Source organism: Lissotriton vulgaris, chromosome 3_1 (assembly GCF_964263255.1).
Source record: "Lissotriton vulgaris chromosome 3_1, aLisVul1.2, whole genome shotgun sequence".
In the NCBI taxonomy this organism is placed as follows: Eukaryota; Metazoa; Chordata; class Amphibia; order Caudata; family Salamandridae; genus Lissotriton; species Lissotriton vulgaris.
Window position 1 is genome coordinate 670621953 of NC_141689.1, and position 23623 is coordinate 670645575.

At 45.6% G+C, this 23623-nt stretch overlaps 1 protein-coding gene across 17 annotated transcripts in view; it reads left to right on the top strand.

Moving 5' to 3' along the window:
- The window catches only part of PPIP5K2 (diphosphoinositol pentakisphosphate kinase 2), a 1400407-nt gene that overhangs the window by 581012 nt on the left and 795772 nt on the right, over nucleotides 1–23623 (top strand). For all 17 annotated transcript variants that reach the window (XM_086960990.1, XM_086960983.1, XM_086960987.1 and 14 more), the window contains exon 15: nucleotides 3981–4106. In XM_086960990.1, the coding sequence (XP_086817116.1) occupies nucleotides 3981–4106 (126 nt within the window). The remainder of the gene's footprint in view (nucleotides 1–3980; nucleotides 4107–23623) is intronic.

A 23623-nucleotide genomic window follows, 5' to 3' on the forward strand; every position in this document is an offset into this window, starting at 1 on the left:
GTAAGACAGGGCTAAGAGCAGACCCCTGAGGGACTCCCTGACCCAGGCTTTCAGATTCTGAGCGGTAAGGGGGTTAAGTGCAACTGCCTGACACCTGTCAGTCAGATAGGATTCCAGCTCCTCGAGCACTATTATCTTCACTCCAATTGAGGCTAGTCTGTTGAATAGAATCGTATGGCTGACAAGTCAAGCATGGCCAAGACTGTCGGCAGACCATTGTCAACCCTCATCCATAGCTCATCCATGGCAACGAGTAAGGCTGACCTGGTGCCATGACCTGTTCTAAACCCAAATTATTCATCTTCAAGGAGACAGTGATTCTCACTTATCGCTCCAATAACTTCACTGGAAAAGGAAGTAGAGATATCGTCCTATAGTTACTCAATATCATAGGGTGACTGCAGGCTTTTTCGCAATAGGGGTGACTATTGTCTTTTTCCACAAATGCGGTACAACACCACTTTCCAGTGATTGGTTCCTGAGCATTAAAAATGAGTGAGATGAGATGGTCTTTCAACTCTTTCCACATTCTCAAAGGGAGGGGATCAAACAGAGAGCCTGATTAAATTGATACCTCAAAGGAGCATATGCCTTCTTCTGTGATAGGTTCAAAGGTATCCCAACTATTGCCCTGTGTCTCTATTGGGTATTTTCGAGACTTCTCCTGAGTTGCTACTATCTCTCCTGAACGATTCGGGGTAGCTAGGTCGAGAGGTAACTTGGAACGAGAATTTTCAATGTCATCAAGAATTGTAGTAATCTTTTTGACAAAGAAGTCAGAAAGGTTATCACAGAGCTCTTGGAAGGGGGTTGTTTCCTGATTGCCTCAGTAAGGGTTTGACAGATCCCTTAAGAAATCAAAAGACTCTCTTTTGGACCATTAGTAGCATTGAGAATGGTGTTAGCATAGTACTCAGCTTTGGTTTGAGAAACCTTAATTTTGTGGTTGTAGAGTGCACCTTTAAACCTTTTTCATTTATTTTGCAGTTTACGTTCAAGCCTCTTACGGCTAATTTTGCTACTTTTAACGATTCATTGTACCAAGGAGAAAATGGTTTCCGCCGGAGTTTAAACTTGGTAAGAGGGATAACCCTATCCAAAGTACCTATAATCTCCTTCTCCTATGTGGTGTATTTCAACTCCACAGAAGTCGTAATGTTGAAAGTATTTACAACATTTAAAAATGGCCCTAAAGTGAGCCTCTTCAGTTTAGACCAGGCCCTTTCTATCCGAGAGGCCTCTTCACCGGGATGTAGAAGGGGGATTAGATCATGATCCATCCAGTGGAGAGGTATTTTTTCTTCTATGCAGATCAATACCTTTGTGCGAAGATCAGGTCCAATGTATGACCAGCCTGCTGAGTTGGGCCATAAGCCTGCTGTCCAAGACCCAGATCTTCACAGGCGACTTGCAGCTCTATGAAGGGGTGGATAGTGCTCCCTCTGCCCAGAAGTTGAAGTCTCCCAAAATAAGAAAATTTGAATGAGACAACACCATATTGGACAGGACTCAGTGAAAGAGTGGAACAATGAAGTTGGAGTCCCTGGTGGTCTGTAACAAAGGACACCTGGACAGGCATTGCCTTTCACCATTTTTAATGAGAAACCTAGTTCCTTGGCCCTTTCGGGTTCATCAGTTGGGAATATAATAAAGTTCCAATTGTCTTTACAAAGAATACCTACTCCATCACCACCCTTTCTATCAATCTGTGGTTTATGAAAAGCTTTAAAACCAGATGGACATGCCAAACCAAGATCTTTTGTGGATTTGGCGTTGTTCCACGTCTATGTAATGAACAAGACATCCCAATTGCCAGATTCTAACAGTAGATTTATTTTTGAAAGCCTACTGCATTGAAAAAAAACGATTACTTTCTGCATTCTTTGCTTCTGATAGAAAATTAATTTGATGTGTTATGGTTCGGTTTACTTTTTAGGTGTAAAATAGTCTCTCATTAATTATAATGCATGCACTCAACAGGAGGTGAAATACATCAAACAGACAATTGCATGAGGTAAGATGGAAATATTCTGTAGAGCCAATGTCCACTATGTATATTTTGAAGTATAGGTAAAAGAAATAATGCCAATACCTTTGCTATCGATGGCGGTCAAGCCAAACCGAAAAATGACAAAGGGGACAGATGAAACACTAGAGGAGAGAGAAAAGCTTGGTTCACCCCAGATTTGTGTGCGACTATTAAAACGAAAAAAACAAAAACATTTCAATCTAAAAATAAACATAATAGATTATAAGTCACACCTCTCTGGTTCCACAGCTCCTCATAATACTGCTGGGTACTCTTTGCAGTGGTATTTTCATGGATACTTGTAACTGCAGATTTCTCACCTTGTGAATATCCCCAAGTGTCCCATCTGGAGATTTTTCGCAGAAATTCCCTTGTGCGACTCCTTTTGTCCGCCATGCCCTGGAAGTGACATCAGGCCACATATAAATGCCACCTCTGTACTTTGTCGTCAGTGCCTTTCTTCCTTTCTTTCCATGCCTTCTGTTGTAGATCTGAAGCTCATCCCCTCGTTTTATGTCTGTGACTGAAAGTTCTTTTTGTCAAATTTTTCATTGCGTGCCAAGGCAAATGTTTACCCCTAAACATGGCAGGATTCAAACTTGACAAAGACTGCCATACGTAGATGCTGGTGGTGGACCTATACAAGGTGTATATCTAGTGTTTTAGGCTTCTCACAGACTATCTGAGACCACAAGAGCAATTGTACATCGTTGGACACAGCTGAAAAGCAAGTAAGGGCCAGACTTTCTCGAAATCATGGTTGCAGATGTGCTCTCTCTTACAGCAGATCCGATTTCCCCAACTGATCTTGATTCAGCTCAAGTTCCGGGCCCTTCAGCGACTTCCTATACCGTGCATGTTGCTCATTTTTAGCACCCTTCCTACTCATTCTAGTGTGCCTCTGGGCCTCAAAGATCTGAGGTGGTCTTCAGTAGAGCCACCTCTAATGGATTCATCCCAAACGCTGACCTGTGCCTTTTTACCCCATTCTGGGGTCTTCCCGACTCCAGGGCTGACATCTGCTCCGATATCCTCAGCAGTTGCTTGGGCATTGAATTGGCACAGATGCCGCTGATACTGGGGGAAGACCCAATTTCCAATCGGAATCGAGTGGGAATCCGCTGCGATCGCACCAAAGTCGCTATATCCTTGACTTCAACCACAACCTATTCAACCTCATTTGGACTCAGTTGGGACTCTTCCTTTCACACAATGGTTCTCTGTACCCAGACCCCATGATGATGGAAATGACTCCCAACTTTGAGGAGTAGAATTTATTTTTGGATATGCACAATATGCCAGTGGCCTTGTTACATCTCCTAAGACCGGCCTCCAGTCGCCAGCCAGGCATCCATCCACTAAAACGTTTGATGCTGAGAAAGGTTTGTTGCTTGGTGTATGTCTGGATAGTTACAACCTTAAAAAGCCCATTTGTCTGATCTTTTATTGTTTTCTCTCTCTTTCTTAACGACTTGCTGAAGCCACTGTGAAAGGTTACTTGTGAGCCTTATCAGATTTCTTACATTTACCCTATCAGCAATCATTGTTCAAATCACTTGTTCTTATGTTTTTAAAAGAGCTGACCCACATGGTCCTGCCAAAACCTTTTGTGTTACAGCAGTGGCACCTCAATTTAGTACTCCCATTCCTCAGGTGCATTCCATTTGAACCAATGCACAGCTGCCCTTTATGTATACTAACCCCTGAAAACTCTTTCTCATAGCAACCACATCAACTTATGACATCAGCAAGTTACAGACATTACCTGTTCAACAATTGTATGCCACCTTCTCCCTGATTGCTGAAAAGCCATACATTTGCAGCCAGCTATGCAGAGTGCCCCATGAGCAAAGCTTTGTGAAAACCATTTTAATATGTTATGTATGAATCTTCTAGCGTGAGCATAACACATGTACGTGCTAAAAGGATACTGTATTATTTATATGTTCAGATTGCAGAAGAGAAGAGCCATCACTACTCTTGGTCCTAAAATGGGGAGGAGAGCTGACTCCTGCTGGCAGGGTCCAGGCTGAGGAGCTTGGCAGAGCATTCAGGTGTATGTATCCTGGAGGACAAGGTAAAATATGTTCTTATAATTTTGTTGCTATGCATTTCTGTGTGATACACATTTTCCTTAACACACATTGTGTCTCTTTGAAATATGTGCACCTGAGCAGATTTGTGTATCTCAGTTGCATCCTAGCTATTCTGAATTGTTGGTGCACTGTAGAAGTTGAAAAGCTGCATGCAGGGACGGGCTAGACTGAGATCAAGCCCTATCTGTAGGGCACATTGTACATTTTTCTTGTACATTAGGAGGGGGTGAGACTATATACAGGGCTTGTAGAAGTCCTGTGACATAAGAGGGAGTATTTGGTAGAGCTCTGTTCCCGCTAAGCTTCTGCTTTTTGCTATCTGCAGTCTTTAATCCGTTAGCTGCTGTGCCCATCCCCCTTTACCCCAGTCGAGCCCTTGATTAGATGTTTGAGGTTTGCACTTCTGTCCCAGAGATGGTTATCCTGGGTGATTTTAATATTCACCCCTGTGAGGGGGATTGTTATAATGATGCACATGGAGGATCACCTGTTGAGGGGATCCCCCATTTTGAACATAGCAAGGAGGGTGAGGCCCTTGAGAGCCTCCTTGCCAACTCAAATTTATTTGAACCAGGTTTAGGCAATGACGAGGCCAGAGCGCCCACATTTATTGGGAGGGATGCAAACACTGTCATTGACTATATTTTTGTATCACCTGGGGTGCTAGCAAAAACGCAGGAGTATAGGGTAGTGACCGCAATTTTTAGCGACCACAACCCGGTCTTACTTGCCGTGGACCTTGAGTGTTTTTTGCATGGGAGGAATTTAGGTGTGGTGGCCCCAAGAGACTTGTCAACTAGGGAGCAGGGCAGGAGGGTAAAGTGGGAGAAGATCATCCCAGAAACCTTTTTAAGACACTTGCACAGGAAACCGAGGCTAATATGGCCGTTTGCCTTGACCCCACTTCACCAGGGGCTGATGTTGTGGTGTCCTATGTTGAGATATGCTCACGGATTTCTAAGATCTTGGAGTCTAGGAATGGCTCACATTGTAAGAAGATATATAAATGGTTTGATAAAGAGTGCTCACTCACCCATAGTGTCTTACTTAAAGCACTAAAACACAGACCCAGGGACAAGTTACTTGTGGCAAACCTTCGTAAGGAATATAAATTGGCACTTGCGAAATGCAAGAAACAAATCAAGGAAGAAGCCTGGGATAATCTGCAATCTGCAGATGTGTTGAGGGATAGCAAAATATTTTGGGCCATTATTAACCAGTCATTTTTCACTGAGGATGGGAAAACAGATATGGACTGTGTAATTGAAGATGAGAGTTGGCTTAAGCATTTCAAATACATCTATGAAACCGAGTTAGGGTCTTAACTTCCTCAGACACAGCTGCACCTCGAAATACTATGTCCATTAAGTTTAATACCTCTTAAGTGGAAAAAGTGTGATAAAAGATACAAGTAAACATAAGGCCCCTGGCCCCGATGGGGTCCCCACAGACTTCTACATCCTGTACCCACAATTCTGGTCTAAAATACTAACCAATGTTTTTAACGCAATACCCTCCGCAGGCTTCCCATCCTCTTGGTCAACCTCCATTATTGTTCCGATTTTTAAGAAGGGGAACAGAGGGGACCCCGCTTACTACAGGCCAATCTCCCTGCTGGACTCTGCCGTCAAGATCTTAGGCAGATTCATTTTACAAAGACTTGGGGATTGGCTTGAGGGGAGTGGGGTTCTCTCTGATCGCCAGTACGGCTTTAGAGCACACAGGGGGACCATGGATCAGTGCTTAAACCTTCACTTTATTATTAGCAAGTACACAGTGGTGAAGGAGGGGCTTCTATATTTGGGTTTTATGGATCTATCTTCTGCATTTGATTTGGTTAATCGTTCTAAATTATGACTTATTTTGCGTGATATGGGTCTGGACACCACCTCCGTTAATTTCTTACATGATCTTCATCAGAACTTGTCGGCTTCTGTTAGGGTAACAAGGGACGGTAGGTGTACTGAGCAATTTAGATCAGGAAGAGGGGTCAGACAAGGCTGTATTCTGGCCCCTCTCCTATTCACGCTCTATATTAACTCTCTGGGTAAATCCCTAGACCTGGCCACCCTCGACGTCCCGCGTATGGGAGGGTCAGCTATTCCGCTCCTCCTGTACGCGGATGATGCCGTCCTACTTGCACGTACAGGTACGGGATTACAAAGATAGCTAGATCACTTTGGCTCCTTTATGGAAGCCCTGGATTTAAAAATCAATACATCAAAATCCCACGTAATGGTGACCGGTCTACGCAGGAAAACTATGAAGATCAAAACCTTTAGATGTAATGATACACCAATTTCCAGGGTACCCTTCTTTTGTTACTTAGGCGTTATATTTGATGAAAGGGGGACCTGGGGACCCCAGTTGAAACTCTAGGGCAATGTGGTTGCAAGATCTACCACAGCCCTTATGAACTTCTCTAAAAGACTGGGTTCGAGACCCATGGAGGCTATGATCCGCATCTACAAATCAAAGTGCATAGCAATTGCCTCATATGGGGCCGACATTTGGGGCTATGCCCCGACATCAGGGATCCAAATTATAGAAAACAAGTTTATACGATCTCTTTTGTCACTTCCACAATCATCCCCTACGTATTCAATTCACTGTAAAGTGGGTTTGGGGTATATTTCTGATCTCTTAAAAATGGCCCCTCTGTTACGATGGGTCAAAACCTGGCTAATTGAGGAGATCACGCTGAACCACCTGATACTCAAAGAATGTATGGCCTTGGACAGAGCGGGTAGAATACCCTGGCTTGCGTATGTTAGAGCGGCATGCGTGCGGCTGGGGCGTCCGGACATGTACCTATTACCACAGGGCCTCAGGAACGAGGACGTAGGGTGGATCAAGCGCAATTTCCGCACACTGCTGGAGTTAGAAAGGGAGGAGGTTGAACTCAGGAAACCTATGGTGAGATCAATTTATCAACTGGCAATCTCCCCAGTCATGGAACCTTATTTGAAGTACGTGACTAAACCCTACAATCGTTTCCTTTTAATCAGATTTAGGTTCAACCTCATTCACCTTGCGCTTGGCACCTATCCGAAGTGGGGGACCCCGGAAAATTCCCCACCCTGCACCTGCGATAGTTTTTCCACACATGACACGCTTCATTTAGTGATGTTCTGTGAGCACTACCTGGTGGTCCGCAAATTTTTTTTATATCCAATCCTGAAGGATCTTAAATTTGTCCAGGTGAGGCCTGCCCTCCTACATTTACAAATGCTTAACTCTGTTCAGGTCACATACAGTGTAGCCAGTTTTTTGGTAGCGGCAGCGCGTATAAATAAAATAAGACTCACCCAGATGAATACTTTACCAGGATGATATTTTCCCAAATATCTTTTAGCATATAATGTATTGAGAACAGTGGGAAACTGGGGTGGGTTCATTGGATTATGACACTGATTTTTGTATTTGCTCTTTGTATCAAAGATTTTAACTGTTTTAGATTGTCCATAATGAACTGTAATCATGTGTATATCTGTATATCTGTAAATTTTAATATGTATAATAATGAATTTTGCATTGCTTTTATGGTTTTTATTAACCGAAATAAAGATATTTGACTGACTGACTGACTGATGTTTGAGGTACTTCCCTCTTAAGCCATAAAAATATTTTTTTAGTTTTACACAAAAGGTACACAGGCCAAATTTGCATCCCATTTTCCCCATTGGGGATTCAAAATGTTTCCAGGGTTTGTGGATTCCCATCGAGGTAACTGAGAAAGCAGCCAAAATATAGTATTTTTTCTGGAAAAATGTTTTTTTTAACTAAAAATTGCATCAACAAAATGTTTACTGTGCTAGGATCACCTTATTCCAGCATTCATGAACACAATCTTTTATAGGTGTGTGTTGATTGTTCCTATTTTTCTATATTTTTTACCTACCTGTAGTTTGTGGTGAAAATGGGTGTGAAACTTATGGTTGAGCCTGGAAATCTTTACATTTATGAAAAGTAGTCAAAATCCTGAATTCAGAGGTCATTTGTGTAGATTGCTCTTGGGTAAAGAAACTAGTTGTTGAATTAAAAAGATAATTACATTATTTCTGTAATTTTTTGCCCCAGTGGCCGATTTACAAAAGTAATATACAATTATATCCATCATATTATTTTGGCCACTGGGATATATATTATGTTTGATGGTATCCAAAACCACGCAATACTCTGAGCCAATAAGTGAACTGCAGCGTATCATGATTTTTCATTATGTCTGACGATGCAGCGGTTCCTTTGGTAACATTTAATGAACGAAAAATGGATATGAAGGAAACCTGTCTGAAAGAACTTAGGGCATCAGGTAAGGAGGGTGATTACCCACCTAAAGTAATAACCACAATTCTGGTTAGGGTGAACCCTCGAAGTCACTAAATTAATCTGAGCTCAACACCCGAGTAATAAAGATGAAACACAACAAATGAAAAATCCCTAAGCAGATTAAACAAAAAGAGTGAATTTAATTAATAAAATGATACCAAAATTATCAAAATCCAATAAGGGAAACTGAAGAATGTTTAATAAAAATAGGCTAAACAGATAAAAGCACCTACCCCAATCATCTAGTTGCTTGTAACCAGCACCTAGATGCAAGTTAAGTCTACTACGACGGATACTGAAACCACGTTTGATCGGGTTGGAAGTTTTACATTCAAACTTAGTCTCTGAAATTGAAGTGAAAAATCTTCAGCAGAGCAAAGCAGCAGGCTGTGGCCAAAAAAGGACTTCACATCGTCGGGTAGGTCTTGGTTAAGCTGTTAATTTTTGGTGGCAAAGCTCTGAGTGGGAGAAATTTGAATTTTGCGGCCAGAGAAGGTCCCTCGCTGGCGGGATACATTTGGTACCTTCGCCTAGTTAATATTTCTACCTTTCGGAGCTCCGATTCTCCCAGCAGGTCAAGGCTACAGGCTGTAGCCAAAGAGGACTCCATGAGCCTGGATACCTTATCTGTGAGGGCCAGTTGAATGGAATTTGGTGTAATAGAAAGCTCTGAACCGTTAGCCCAGCGGCAGCACTCCTTCTTCAAGTCAGTTTGGCAGACTGGTCCCGGTACTCTGAAGTTCTTTGAAGCAAAAAAGTTTCTAGGTCCTAGATTTCAGGAAAAGTTAGTTGCAATACACTTTAACAGCAGCCAAAGGTCCAAGGCTTTAAGGTCTGCATTTTGGGGGGGGGGGGGGGGGGGGGTTAAGACTCACTCTAGCAGGGGGCTTGGTTTGGTCGCTGACCAAGATGGCCGTGAGGTAAAACAGCTCCCATCCAGGCCACAGAATGTCCGTGAAATATATCCTGTACTTCGGAGACAACAAGTCACTGGGAGCAGCGCCGACTGCGCAGCCTGCGGAACGTTGTTGGTTTAGTAATTGTCACTGCAGCGGGAGACCTCCGTGAACGGAAGAGGGGTTGGCGTGCAACGCAGCACGGAGCAGGCAACCGTGAGGAGAGCTGCGGCTTCGGAGCCCACCTGACAGTGCTGCGGTACACAATTGAGAGCAGGAGAAGGCCTGAAGAGCCAGGCAGGGAGCTGAGGTAGCCGCGCAAGTGAAGTGAGTGAAGGCGAGGCAGTCTGTGACCTGTGGCTGGTATAAGAGTGGGCCCGGTGACGCTGACGGCACCATTGCACTGAATATCCTTGCGGAGAGGGACGGTGAACCCCCCCATGAGAGACATTCTGCATCTCTGGGCTGTACGGAGGTAGAGAAGCCTGCATCTGATCCCGAAGGTAGATTAGGAAACGCTACGCAGAGTATACAGCGGGCTCAGCCATTAAGGGGCATTTCTGCTGCCCCACGAGTTGTGAGGCAGTTGTAACACCGGATAACTGAGGCACCCGAGAGCCTGGGGACCAGGACAAAGGGGATATAAGTGGCCAGGAAACAGCAGTGTGAATTTAGTGGAGGGAGGCCCCCAGGTGCGACCAAGGAAGCAATATCCCTATGGGACATTGTAAGAAACTGGCTCTATGTATACACTACACCAAAATGAGGTATAGTGTGTATAGAGTCTAAGTGTCCCCAGAGGTAGGCAGAGGTTTAAGTTAGATAGAACCTTACTCTAATAGTGGTAGCTTGGTCGAGCAGTAAGGCAGTATCAGAGGATAGTGTTAAGCATTTGATGTACACACTCAGTCAGCAAATGAATTCACACACTCAAGAACTGAACACTAAGCCAATTGTTTTTGTATAAAAAATATACTGTTGTGTATTTTTAGAACCAAGCAAGCCTGGCACAGGTAAGCATTAAATACTTTTCATTAATAGGTTACTGGATATAGTACAGTTTGAAAATGCAATAGAAATTACACTTTGTTTGATTTACAGGGGAGCAGTAGTATGCAACACTTAGCAAATACAGTACATTGGAATGAATAGGCTTTTTCAACAAATTGCAGGTAAGTTACTTTTACGTTACTTTTTCTAACTCCGTGCTGGATGCCTAGATTCAACACTGTGACATGTCCTGCAAACAGGTGAGAAAACATGTTTTAGTTATTTGTACGATTTTTAAAGAATAGCTTTAGTTTTCAAAACTCCACACTTAGTTGTTTTTTGGAAGGAAAATTGTCAATGTTATCCTATGGAGGAAAAACAGGTTATCGGTTTGCAGGTAAGTAAACGACTGTGGGAGTTAAGGTTCTGGGGTTAGACTCCGGGGATCTCCCAGAGTCAGTGATGCACTGGAATTGCACCCTCTGCGGTACTAGGGCGGCCGGGTGCAGGGTGCTGTTTTGAGGTTGGGTGCCCTGTTGTTTCCAATGGAGAACCTCTGGGACAAAAACACGGCAGGCTCGGGGACCAGGACCGTCCAGGTGCGACCACCACTTCGAGGGGTAAGTTGGGATGTTAATTGTTGGTTAGGCACTGTTGGTTTGGGCACACAAGGCTGTGGGGCGTCTGGTGCAGGGGTGCCTTGGGAAGTCAGATTTTCATACCAGCTCTGGTCCCGGTAGTGGGGGGTCCTCAGGATTGAGGCTGCAGGCGTCGTTTGGAGGATTGAGGCGGGTCAGGGGTCGCGGGATCACCGGTCAGGATCGCCGGGGGGGACTTCCTCGTGTTATTTTTCCACTTGAGTTTGGGCTGGGTTCGGCGGGTGCAGAGAGGGCTGGATTCGCGGTTTCTGGTTGGCACCAGAAGCTGCAGTTTGAACAAGTCTGATGTTCCTGGGAGATTCAGTCTTTGAAGTGAAGGCAGGCAGGTCCTCCAGGGTTTTTGAGGTTGCTGGCTGCCGGACACACCAGGACTTCGCAGGAGAGACAGGCCTATAGGGCTGGGGCCAAATCAGTGGGCGTCATCCTCTTGTTAGCTCTGCACAGCTTTTCGACCTTCTTCTTATCTTCTTTTCTTGCGGTTTCTGGATCTGAGGAAGGAAGGTTCAGGGTGCCCCCTGTTACTAAATTTAGGGGTGTTACAGATAGGTAAAAGGCAGGGACCAATGGGTCCCTTCCCTGGGGTGGGTACACCCCCTATTCTGCCACGCTCCAGTGGGATGGGGGCAAGAGCCTGTCCCTGGTTGGCTGGTTCCCCCCATCCTCAAGATGGCGGGGACTCAAGGTTTTTCTTCACCTCGCCTCCCCACCTTAGGGGTGGAGTTGGCAGAGGTGGGCACACCTCTCTTCCCCACTTGCTTTTCTGCCGGTTCGCCCACCCAACATGGGGGGTAGAACCAGTGGGGACCAGTTGCTGAAAGCAGCAAATGGTCTGGAGAGGCTCACAAAGGCGGCATGCCTTTGAAGCTTCTCCTTCGTGAACCCTGCCCATCCTGGGGGAGGAGGCTTGGCACCTCGTCCCAGGATGTGCATTGTTTCATGCCCCGGAGAGCAGCAGCTCTTGAGCCAAGGGTCCAGAAACATGTCTGTTGGTGGCAGCCTAAGCAGCTACTCAGTCAGGTCACTAGAAGTTGGCCAAGTTTCAGGTGGCATCTCTAAGATGATTTATGGGGTGCATTTTACATTAAATCTCACACTGGCATCAGTGTGGGTTTAATGTGCTGAGAAGTTTGATACCAAACTTCCCAGTCTTCAGTGTAGCCATTATGGTGTTGTGGAGTTCGTAATGACAAAACTACCAGCACCATATACTCTTTAATGGCAGCACTGCACTTACAGTGCACAGTAATGGACCTGGGTACTGTAGGGGTACAGGGCTCATGCAACTGTACCCTCACCACTGGCATAGGGCACCCCGCTAGAGGGGTGACTGTTGTATGCCAGTAGTTTGTGGGCATGGCACACAGGGATATGTGCCATGTCGACTCTTCACTTTTGTTCTGCACCAAAACATGCAGCCTGCAAAGGCAGTGTGTGTGTGGGTGTAAAGGTACAGGACCTGTAAGGGTGGCACAATAAGTGCTGCTGCCCTTAAAGGTCTTCCCTGGTCACAGTGCCTTGGGTAACTGTGGTACCGTTTACCACGGGCTGACCTGTGGCCATAGATGCCAATTGGGTTAGTTTTGGGGAAAGAACACAGGCCCTGGAAACCGGATTGGCAGGGACCTAGGGCACACCAAGGAAAAGTACATCAGTAGTCTGGCAAAAAGTGGGAGAGTTATTGCAACAGAAAACCACTTTCGTACAGACACCGCAGAAAGAAGCCCATAGTAGTGGCCCGAGCGTAGCGGCCCACACCCACAGGAGATAGCTGCTACATTGGGCGTCCAGGAGTGGAGGAGCACATAGGGGGCAGGAACCCGGACTGCGGATAAGGGAAGGATAGTGGATACCAAACCAAAAAGAGGAACTTAGAGGTACTGATAGAATCACCCTCCAAAACAGGATTCATATAACCAAAAGGATTCTATCAAAAAAGTGAAAAGGTGATAGTTTTTTTATTTTTAATATACTTATAAGTGATACTAGGCTCTCTCTTAGAGGTGGAAAGATGAGAGCACAATGTGCTTGTTAAAATACCCCTCACACACTAAAAAACCGTTAGTGTCATGCTTCATCATAGGGGTCTTCCCGCCCCTATAACGGGACGGGGCGTGCTACGACCAGACGGAATACGCGGGAGCACTAAGATTGTGACAGAGGCTATGTGTGGGTGCATAGGTATCAGTGAAAGTGTAGGGACCTAACACTAGTGAGTGTGAAAAAAGTGAAAAAAGTGGAAAAAGTTAAAAATTCCCTGGCTTAGTAGAAAAAAAACAGATTTATTAGCTTCTCTAGCTGGGAATATTAAGAAGGGGTTGTGTGGTAGAGCATTAGCTTACTACCTAGTCGACATGTTTCGTAAGCAGTCCCCTACTGCTTACTCATCAGGACCAAATAACGATCCCTACTTATAGTGCTCAGTTCTGTAAAGTAATGCCTACTGTCCTACAAACAATCAGCAAAAATTAGCTGGCTGTTTGGGCTTCGGGGCATGATGTTTTTTTCTACTAAGCCAGGGAATTTTTAACTTTTTCCACTTTTTTTCACTTTTTTCACACTCACTAGTGTTAGGTCCCTACACTTTCACTGATACCTATGCACCCACACATAGCCTCTGTCACAATCTTAGTGCTCCCGCTTATTTCGTCTGGTCGTAGCACGCCCCGTCCTGTTATAGGGGCGGGAAGACCCCTATGATGAAGCATGACACTAACGGTTTTTTAGTGTGTGAGGGGTATTTTAACAAGCACATTGTGCTCTCATCTTTCCACCTCTAAGAGAGAGCCTAGTATCACTTATAAGTATATTAAAAATAAAAAAACTATCACCTTTTCACTTTTTTGATACAATCCTTTTGGTTATATGAAGGATAGTGGATACCCTGTCTGGGGGTCCTCCGACTGTGTAAGTGTGTGCACGGGGAAGGGGGTCCTATGACAATGGGGCAGCCCAGAGGGGCAGGTTCAACACAAACAAACAAAATGGAAAACTACACTTTTTCCTCGCCCTCCTGCAACGAGGGAAGACGATAGGGAAGATGGAGAGCCATCTCTGATGGTGATTATAGCGGCAATTTAGGATGTTAAGGGCTCCCCAGAACCCAAGATAGACGCAGTATCCATGGAGGTCACCCTTACAAGAGCGGATCTCTCTAAACTCAATGAAAAGGTAGCAGCTGCGGAGACTGACATTAATCAACTTCAATCCACAACTAAAAGCCTCGAAAAGCAGCTCCACCTGTTAACGAAACAAACGTTGTAAATGGAGGCACAGTTAGAAGATCAGGAGGGGAGAGCAAGGCGAAACAACATAAGGGTAGTGGGCGTACCCGAAGGAGCGGAAGAACAGAGTATGGAACTCTCTCTGGAAGACCACATTCTTAACCAACTACAGCTCCCGCGCCTTTTTCCAAAATTTTCAACATTGAAAGGAGTTCCTGCGAGACCCCACCCGACCGGGCCCGGGAACCTACCGCGGACCATAATCTCCAGAATATTTAACTATTGGAACAGAGATGCTGTACTCTACGTCGCCAGGGTGAAAGGAGATCTCCCCTAAGAGAAGTCCACCATTAGGTTCTTCCCAGACTTCACATTGCAAGTACAGCCACATATAAGACGTTTTAATATGGTCAAAAGCGAGCTGAGAGCTAGGAACCTTAAATATATGATGCTCTTCCTGGCTAGATTAAGAGTGATTTCGGAAGGAGAATCGTGTTACTTCGCAACTCCGGAGGAGGTGTGGGAGTGTCTGGAGGGCTGGCGCATCACTAGGAAAAAGCAAGAACATGCATCCCACCAAAGAACGGAACCAGTCACCAAAAGGGGTGACTCCCGAGCGGATTGAGAGTGGCGAGTGTCATTGGCCAGTCCCACGGGAGCAGCCGGGGAGCGGATGATCCAAATGGGTGAAGAAAGGCGCTTGATGAGAGACAGAAACATTTAAGACTTTGATGGAACTCGAGAGACATGGCACTCAGAATCATATCCTAGGATGCGCCGAGGACATTCATTGACTGTGTTACCTGGAGGAGAGGCCGTACGTTATTTAGATATTTAGTGGGTCCTCCTTGATCGGCCACCCAGTCAGTTCTGGGCTAGTATTATAATGTTTTTTGGGGACCACAAGAGCTCTGTGGGTTAGAGAGTTGGGTTTTCCTAAACCTTATAAGCAGGGTAGCAGGAGGGGGGGATTGGGGTGGGGAAAGTTAGTAGATAGTTTTGTTAGCGTAGTATTGTACGGCAAGAGTAAGGAATTCAGAGATCTATGCAAGATGATCCTTGGTGTAAATATAAATGGCAGGATGAATCCACACTTATATGGGGACCTATAGCAATGTACAGTCCTCGATAAAGGTCTGGTCCTGGGACGTCAATGGACTTAATGGAAAATTGAAAAGGTCAACTGTATTATTGTTTATCATACACCAGGCCCCAGATGTGATTCTCCTCCAAAGAAGCACATCTAAAGAGCAATCATTGTAGGGCCTTGGATAGGTTTGGGTATAGTCTCAGGGCACATGCAGGCTATACCTCGATCTATAGGGGTAGGGATACTGATAAAGCGTTCTTTTCCGTTCATACACCACAAAGTCATAACACAACTTGAGCAGATACATAGCGCTTAGCGGAGTATGATAGGGAGTTAGAATTAACCTCTGTTCTATATATTCGCCCCCTGGGCTACAAGTCCCCACATTAGAAATATTAGTCTTTGTTATTGCAGCTACCAGAAGAGAGATTGATCCTGGGAGGGGACATGAATGATATAATTTTGTCCAAACTCGATGCATTAAGCAGGGGCCAGAGGGACACGAACAATCCACCACAGGGCGGTCAACATCAAGGATTTCTGGAGGCATTGGGTTTTGAGGATACATGGAGACATCAAAATCCCAGTGCGAAGCAATGCACACACCTCTCAGCGGGAACAGGCAGCCTCTCGAGAATAGATTATATCATAACACAAGTCGCCTGGCTGGGGGAATTTAGAGCAGCAGCTCATATAGCTAGGGGAATTTCAGACCGTTCCCCAGTGGAAGTGAAATTAGCAGGTCCATTGAAGGATCATACGCTGCCATCCAGAATCGAACCATTGCATTTCAAAGATTAGGACTTTCATGAAGTAATACGGTCCGAAGCAGAGCAATATTTCACTGTGAACTGTGGTACAGTGGATTCGGCTGTGACTCTCTGGGAAGCATTTAAAGTTGTCATTAGAGAGGGTCGAAAATAGTTCCCATTAGGGAAGAAAAGCAAGTCGTATGCTGCTCTCGAAACAGAGATATTACGTATTGAGGCTCAGGTAGTTGAGGGGGGCCAGCAGGCAGATAAGGAGAGACATCTTCTCCAAGTTCGACAGAAGGAACTCCGGGATGTGGAGGAGGATAGTGTCAGGACCCTAGCAAAAGCAATGCAATACCGTCTGTATAATGTTGGGGATAATTCTACTAAACTATTCGCATAGTTAGGAAGTGGACATCGGGAGGCTGGGTTCCTGGCCTGCTAAACGAGACGGGGACAAAATTTGAAACGGGGGTGGAAATAGCTGAGGGGTTTGCGCTGTACTATGAAGAAGTCTATACGTCCTGCTCCAAACACTCAACTGAAGACTATAGGGCTTTTCTACGTGACATCGCCATGCCGCGATTAGGCAGGGAGGACTGCAACAGTTTGGAATTAGACCTAATGGTAGAGAAAGTTAAAGCAGCGGCCAGGGCTCTTCAGTCCGGGAAGGCGGCGGGCCCCAAAAGGTCTGCATGTGGAGTTATATAAGGCGGTGCTAGATGTAATGGCGGAGCATATGTTAAATATGTTTAATCAGGCGCTACAGGACGGTAGGCTACCGGCAGATCAAAGAACAGCTGTAATAACGGTGATACTAAAGCCAGACAAACCACCTTCAAGCTGCGTGTTGTATCAACCGATTTCCCTACTAAACTTTGAAGTTAAAGCACTGGATAAATTATTGGCCATGAGGCTAGCAGGAGTGATCGAGATGCTCATACACCTGGACCAGTCGGGATTCATGCCGCAACGTAGCACCAGGCTGAACCTGCGCCAGCTGTTCAGGATACTGCTGATAACTCAATCGGGTATGAAAGATCAAACAGCTCTTTTGTCTTTAGATGCAAGCATGGCCTTCAATAGTGTGGAATGGAACCACCTCTATGCTGTACTAGTACATTGTGACTTTGGTCCTAAGTTTATTGCTTGGGTTCGACTTCTCTACTATTAGCCCTTAGCAAGAGTAAGGGTCAATGCAACCGTTTTGCGTGCCTTTGCACTGAAGAGAGGGATCAGACAGGGTTGCCCCCTGTCTCTGATTCATTTTGCGCTTGCTCTGGAGCCGTTAGCGGCCTGGGTCCATCAAGACCCGTTGATATGGGGGATCCTTGTAGTAGATGAGTGGGAGGACTGCATCTCTTTATGCAGATGACATCCTATTTTATGTTAAGAAATCGAGGCAATCAATTGATTGCATCCTTTAGATCTTTTGTATATACGGAGAGTACTCCGAATATAGAATAAATTGGAAAAAGTCATTGCTGTTTCCACTATCAGGAGGGCCCCCTGCCCTGACCTCCAGATGTTTCGTGCCAATGCAATTTTACAGCCAAAACTTAAAGCAGCAGCTGGACAGGCTAGCCATGGATGCAAAACACTAGTGTACACTCCCATTGACACTGATGGGCAGAGCAGCTCTGTTCAAAATGATGGCACTCCCTCGCCTTTTATGTGTTGCAAAATTCACCCTTTGAGGCACCTCCTGGTTTCTTCTAGGGAATGGACTCCGAAATTAGGACATTACTATTGAGCGGAGCGCCTCCCTGCATTGCTCTGAGTAAACTCCAAATGGGGGCTATGATGGTGGCCTGCCGGTGCCGGATATCCAGGGTTATTATTGGGCAGCGCAACAGGTGAATGTTAATGGCTGGATGTTTGACGATCGTGCGGAACCAGCCTGTAGGGTGGATAGATTGCCCATGGGGACCAGAGGCCCGCAGGCACTACTATATAGGAAGTGTGTTGACAAGTTTCCCCCGACACATACGAGGAAGGTAGCCAGTCCGTGGAAAGCTACTACGAAATACCTGGGATGGGAGAAGAAGCTCTCTGGAATGACACCACTTTGGGCAGGGGATTTCTTGAAGGAAATATGAAGCCTAGATGGCTTCGCCAATTGGGAAATGCTAGGTATAGAGACGCTAGGTGACATTTGGAGAGGTGGGGCGTATATTGCGTTTATGGAGTTACAGCAAGACTACGGGATGGGGCAGGGTGAATGGCTCTCATATATATAATTGGGACATGCACTCAGGAAACACGTCAGGGAAGGCGACACAATAGTAGAAGCTGGACCTTCAGAGGATAGGGTTTTGACAAAGCAGATACATGGAAAGACAATTTCTCTTTTCTACAGGAAGATAATTAATATTGCCCCAGACCCCATTAACACGATTACGCAGACTTGGAAGCGGACCTAGGCACTTTAGAGGAAGATCAATGGGCGGAAATACTCCAGGCCCAAGGGCGGTTGTAATACGTGCCAGATTCCGAATCAAACATACATAGAGTATACTTCCCCAGCTCAGTGTTATATAGAATGGGGAGGTGTGAAAGTGTGAGTTGTCACTGAGGGAGGTGGTCAGATGAATCTTTTTATCACTTGATATGGGAGTGACCAAGTATTAAGGAATAGTGGAAGAAGACAATGAGGGTAATGTCAGAGGTGGTAGAGATGGAGATGCCATTAGATCCTAAATGGCTCCTTTTAACAACTGAGGCCAACTAAGACTGGCCCAACATGTGAAGCAATGGCTGATGCTGGCATCAGTGGTTGCTAAGCGTAATAAAGCAAGGAAGTGGGGGGCGATACCCATCCCAACATTGGAGGAATGGGAAAATGACCTGGATTGGTGCTAGCAGGCAATATCAATAAATTATAAAAGTAGAGGGTGCCCCAAAAAAGGGGAGAACATCTGGTTGGCATGGCAGGCATATCGTGGACTCTATGAAGGAAGCCGGGAACGTCTGAGGTTCTTACAGGGGTGGGCTTAGACCTGTTAATAGGAATTGATAATTCAACTGTAAATGAAGCCAATTGTGTAATATCACTGCTCTTTATTTGTACAATAAGTTTGTGGATTAACAAAAAGTAAAAAGAAAAAAAAAGACTCATTCTAGCAGATGTCAACAGCGGAGTCCAGGGCTGGTCAAGTTGAAACTCGTCAAGCAAGCAGTCGCTGCAGAGGTCTCTTGTAACTTCTTGTGTCCCTGTGCCTTAAACAGGAGGTCAGTCTTATGGTTCTTAGAGTCCACTTCTTTGACCTGGGTTCAAGGGGTAGAGCAGGTCCAGGCTTCTAGACTCTCCTAGGTCTCAGGACCGCAATGTAATCTAAGGAGGATATTGGGGATGCCACATTACTGCCTTACACTAGCCTGTGGGTGCGGGAAACTCCTGGCCACTCCCTATCCAATGGGGTAAAAGTTCCTTGCGGTGTTCCTACCCTTTTTTGTGGCATTTCACAAGTGCTCTACTGCAAACAATCTCTTTTTGCCCTTCAATAACTTAAACCTAGATGGCAGAGTCTTTCTTCAGCTGTGCAAACCTCCTGTGCCCAAGCCAGAGGTGTCCCGAGGGACGTGAGCAACCCCTCCTTCGTGGTCACCCTAAAAAGTTTGGGGGACAGCTCTGCCCCCACTAGGATTGGTCCTGGGCCGACTGGGAGAGATCGGAGAAGGACCCCACCCAGATGTCAGCTAACATGTGCCTGTGATAGGATAGGCCTCTTTGAAGTTAGTCAAGTTCCTGGGTACAGCCCAGATTAAAACCAAAGGGGACGATGGACGGAGTGTTGAACATTGTAAACACTCACCCCCAGTCAACTGATCTGGGTTTAATCCATCATCATTCTTTAGCTCACTCCGCCACCCCAGTTCAGACATGGCCATATGCAAATCAGTCTGACCCTGTGCCTCATGGGCACAGTCCAGTCCGAACTGCCAAGCCATGTCTTCCCTGCAGCGGAAACAAGCATCATGGGACCGGTTTCTGGATAATCAGCCGTCATCAGCCAGGCTAGCTTGAATACAGTGGCAAAGTGAGCAAGGGACCCACGTCTGGGCATACCCTGCCAACTTAGGGCTAACAAAGCAAAACCAAAGGGGATGAGCCGTCATCAGCCAGGCTAGCTTGAATCCTGTGGCAAAGATTGCTATCCTGCTAGAGGAATAGAAAACACCACCCAAGTGTTTTTCCTGGTCTGGGTGCCGTTTTCATCAAGTGGGCTATTCAGCTGTCAGGTGACAGTTGAACCTCATGCAGATGGGTCTTCAGAGGCGTTCGGAATGGAAAAGATGATTTTCTAAAAGTACAGTTAACAAAATATTTATTAAAAATCCAACTTCACTAGTGAGTTGGGCTTTCAATAAATATTAAAGGAAAAGTCCAAAAATTAATTGTGTAGGTTTTCCTAAACTGATATAACACTAGCGGATTTGATATTGTATCCAAGTGCTTTCCTATGGAACAGTCAACCCTGCTACAGTAAAAATAGCTTTCGGGGCCTTTTCACTGTAAACCTCTACATGTCCTACTTTTAACTTCCTTGTGCCCTGACTCACGGGCAGTAAGGACTATTTAATAGTTAAAAGAAAGGTTTAGACCTGTCAAAAGGGATTTGTTTGACAGTCCAAATTTCCAGTTTTTAAATTGAATAGCCTGGCTACACAAAGTAGGCCTGCTGTCATATTTACATTGTCAATGTAGTAAATGGTATACTGGCTGCCACCTATGGAAACCTATTAACCCCTTCGCCGCCGGGCTAATTCCCCCGTGGGGCTGGGGGGGCGCGCGCAGCGCCACCGCGTTTGTGACGAGCTCAGCTCGTCACACTGCACGGTGGCGCTGTGCTCATGACGAGCTGAGTTCGTCATGACCACACCCATTTGCGTGGAACGCTCAGTACAGCAGGGGAATTATCCCCGTGTGTGAGCGCCCCGCGGAGTGCAACTGTGTCTCATGACGTTAAACCCAGACATTTCTGAAAATTAAACTTATGGGGAGTTCAGGGTGGTGTGACGTGTTGGGTGGCACCCGAAACTCCCACGATCCGAGACTGGAGTATAGACATGTATATGCCATGGTGGGTGAGTGGTGTATCTAAACAGACGATGCCCCCAAAAAAGGGAACGATTGTGGGGAAAGTGGAATGCATTTAGAAGGGGAACATGTACTACACCTGTTGTGGAATCGTCGCAGGAGGACGGTTAAAAACACCACATGGTGTAAATATTATTCTGATCATAAGTTTACATCATTGTATATTTGACAAAGTGCCAAAATAATGTAAAATGATTGACTTACAGGTACCGGAACTATATATTTTGGATTGTACTACTACATGTTATTCACCAATAAAAAGAATGTTAGAAAAAAGAAGGACCGGGCCCAAGTCATTCTTTTGGCCCAGGACTGGGCAAGGAGAGTCTGGTATCCAGAGCTGCTGAAAATGAGCATCGACTCTCTGATCAGGCTGCCCATTCGAGGGGATCTTCTCTCTCAGCAACAAGGGGAGTGTCCTCCACCCGAATCCGTCAACTCTCTGCCTCCATGCGTGGCGCTTGAGCGGTAACCGTTGAAAGCTTTCGACCTTCCTCCTGAAGTATGTGACGTTATTTTGCCGGCCAAGCTTCTCTACTAAGATGGTATACGCCTGCCTTTAGAAAACAATTGAAATTATTGTACAGAGAGGTCTATTGACCCTGTTTCTACTGTCCGTCTTTTCATCCTTACCCTTGCCCAGCAGGGTTCTGCGTTTAGTACTCTCAAGGGCTATCTTTCTGCTTTGTCCGCTTTCTTGCAGTTGCTGGACCAACCCTCTTTATTTCAATCTCCTGTTGTAAATAGATTCTTAAAAGGGCTTGTACATGTGTTTCCACCATGTTGGCATGCCACAGTGAAACCTTTCGGGCCTTTGCATAATTGTCACCTCTGGCTGCTTACCTTCAAGTTTCTGGTGACAATAACATCGGCCAGGAGGGTGAGTGAGTTGCAGGCATTGTCATCTAAGCCTCCATATATGATGATCTTTGGAGATTAAGTGGTACTTTGCACCCAGGCTTTAATCATGCCAAAGATGGTGGCCCAACCATCTGGGTCAATCAATCATTCTGCCCACCTTTTTTGCTCCCCCCGCATCCCTCTAAGGAAGAGGAACGTATCCACCATCTGGACCCAAAAAGAGCATTGTCATTCTATCTTGACTGCACAAAAGAGTTCTGGGTTAACGACCAACTCTTTGTGAGGTACGTGGGAGCTAAAGAAGGTCAGGCAGTGCAGAAATGGTCCATTTCTCACTGGGTCGTTATCTACATTAAGATCTGCAATGCCCTGGCTAAGAAGCAGTCCCCTGAGGGTTTACAAGCTCATTCCACCAGGGAGAAGGCTACGACCACAGCATTGGCTAGGGGTGTCCAAGTCCAGGACATCTGCCAGGCAGCAACGTGGGCATCTACGCATACGTTTGCCAAGCACTTCTGCCTGGCCAGTCAGGTCCTTAGGGACCAGATTTGGTCCGTTTGGTCCTGCAGGACTTCTTAGTATGAGAAATCAGTCTGCAGCCCACCGCCAGGATGGTATGACCTGGGTATCTGTTCAAAGGTAAGGAACCTGCAGCTAGAAGTATCTCTCAGATGAACAAGTTACTTACCTTTGGTAATGCTTTATCTGATAGAGACAATATCTAGCTGCAGATTCTTTGCAGACCTAACTATGCCTCCCCGCTCTGCAGGCTCTTTGATTAGAGCTAGGTTTGCCCCTTTTCAGAGCCCTAGTTATGACACACACTCAAGTCAGTCATTTAATGGCTTTGTGCTTCTGCCGTGGAAAATTGAAAAGTACTGACTTCTGTGCTCCTGAGTGACACTATATAGGTGACCACGACGTCACAACCGACGCTAATGGCGCCAATGATGTCACACGGAGCCGAATGGAGCCACCCAATGGCCCATGCAAGGGTATTTCTCACGCAAAAGTTTCCAGATCCAGCCTGATGCCTGGGAAATTAAAATGTAAGGAATCTGGAGCTAGATATTGTCTCTATCAATTAATGCATTACCAAAGCTAAGTAACTTGTTCAATTGTACACAAGCAGCCACTCCTGTATCATTAAATATTGCTACATTCTCTCTCTGGCTACGTTATAAACAGTTAGCTCAGCTGGTTAGAGCTTGGGCTAAGAACACCAAAGTCAAGGGCTTGATCCTGCATGGCCCAGTATTTTTTCATTCTTTAACTTTGTAGTTCATTAAAAGAGAAAACTCATGTATACAGTGTAGCTGTTTAAAATAACTTATAAGGCTGTTGTTTATTCTGGTAGAATAACTAAGTTCTGGTGGCTTATGTTTGTACCAGGAGCACTGTGGAGGTTGCTACTGCCACATTGTTGGCAATGCGGGCTAACAGGACCCTCTTACTGTGACACCAGCCTGATCCATGTTATGGGTCTCTCAAAGGGCATTTCTGGAAGCGCTGTTTGAATTGGAGCTGCACGACAATAGATACTTTCTCTCTGAGAGTAGCAGCTTTTCGGTGGCATGGCCAGAGAGCACCAGAGGTGTA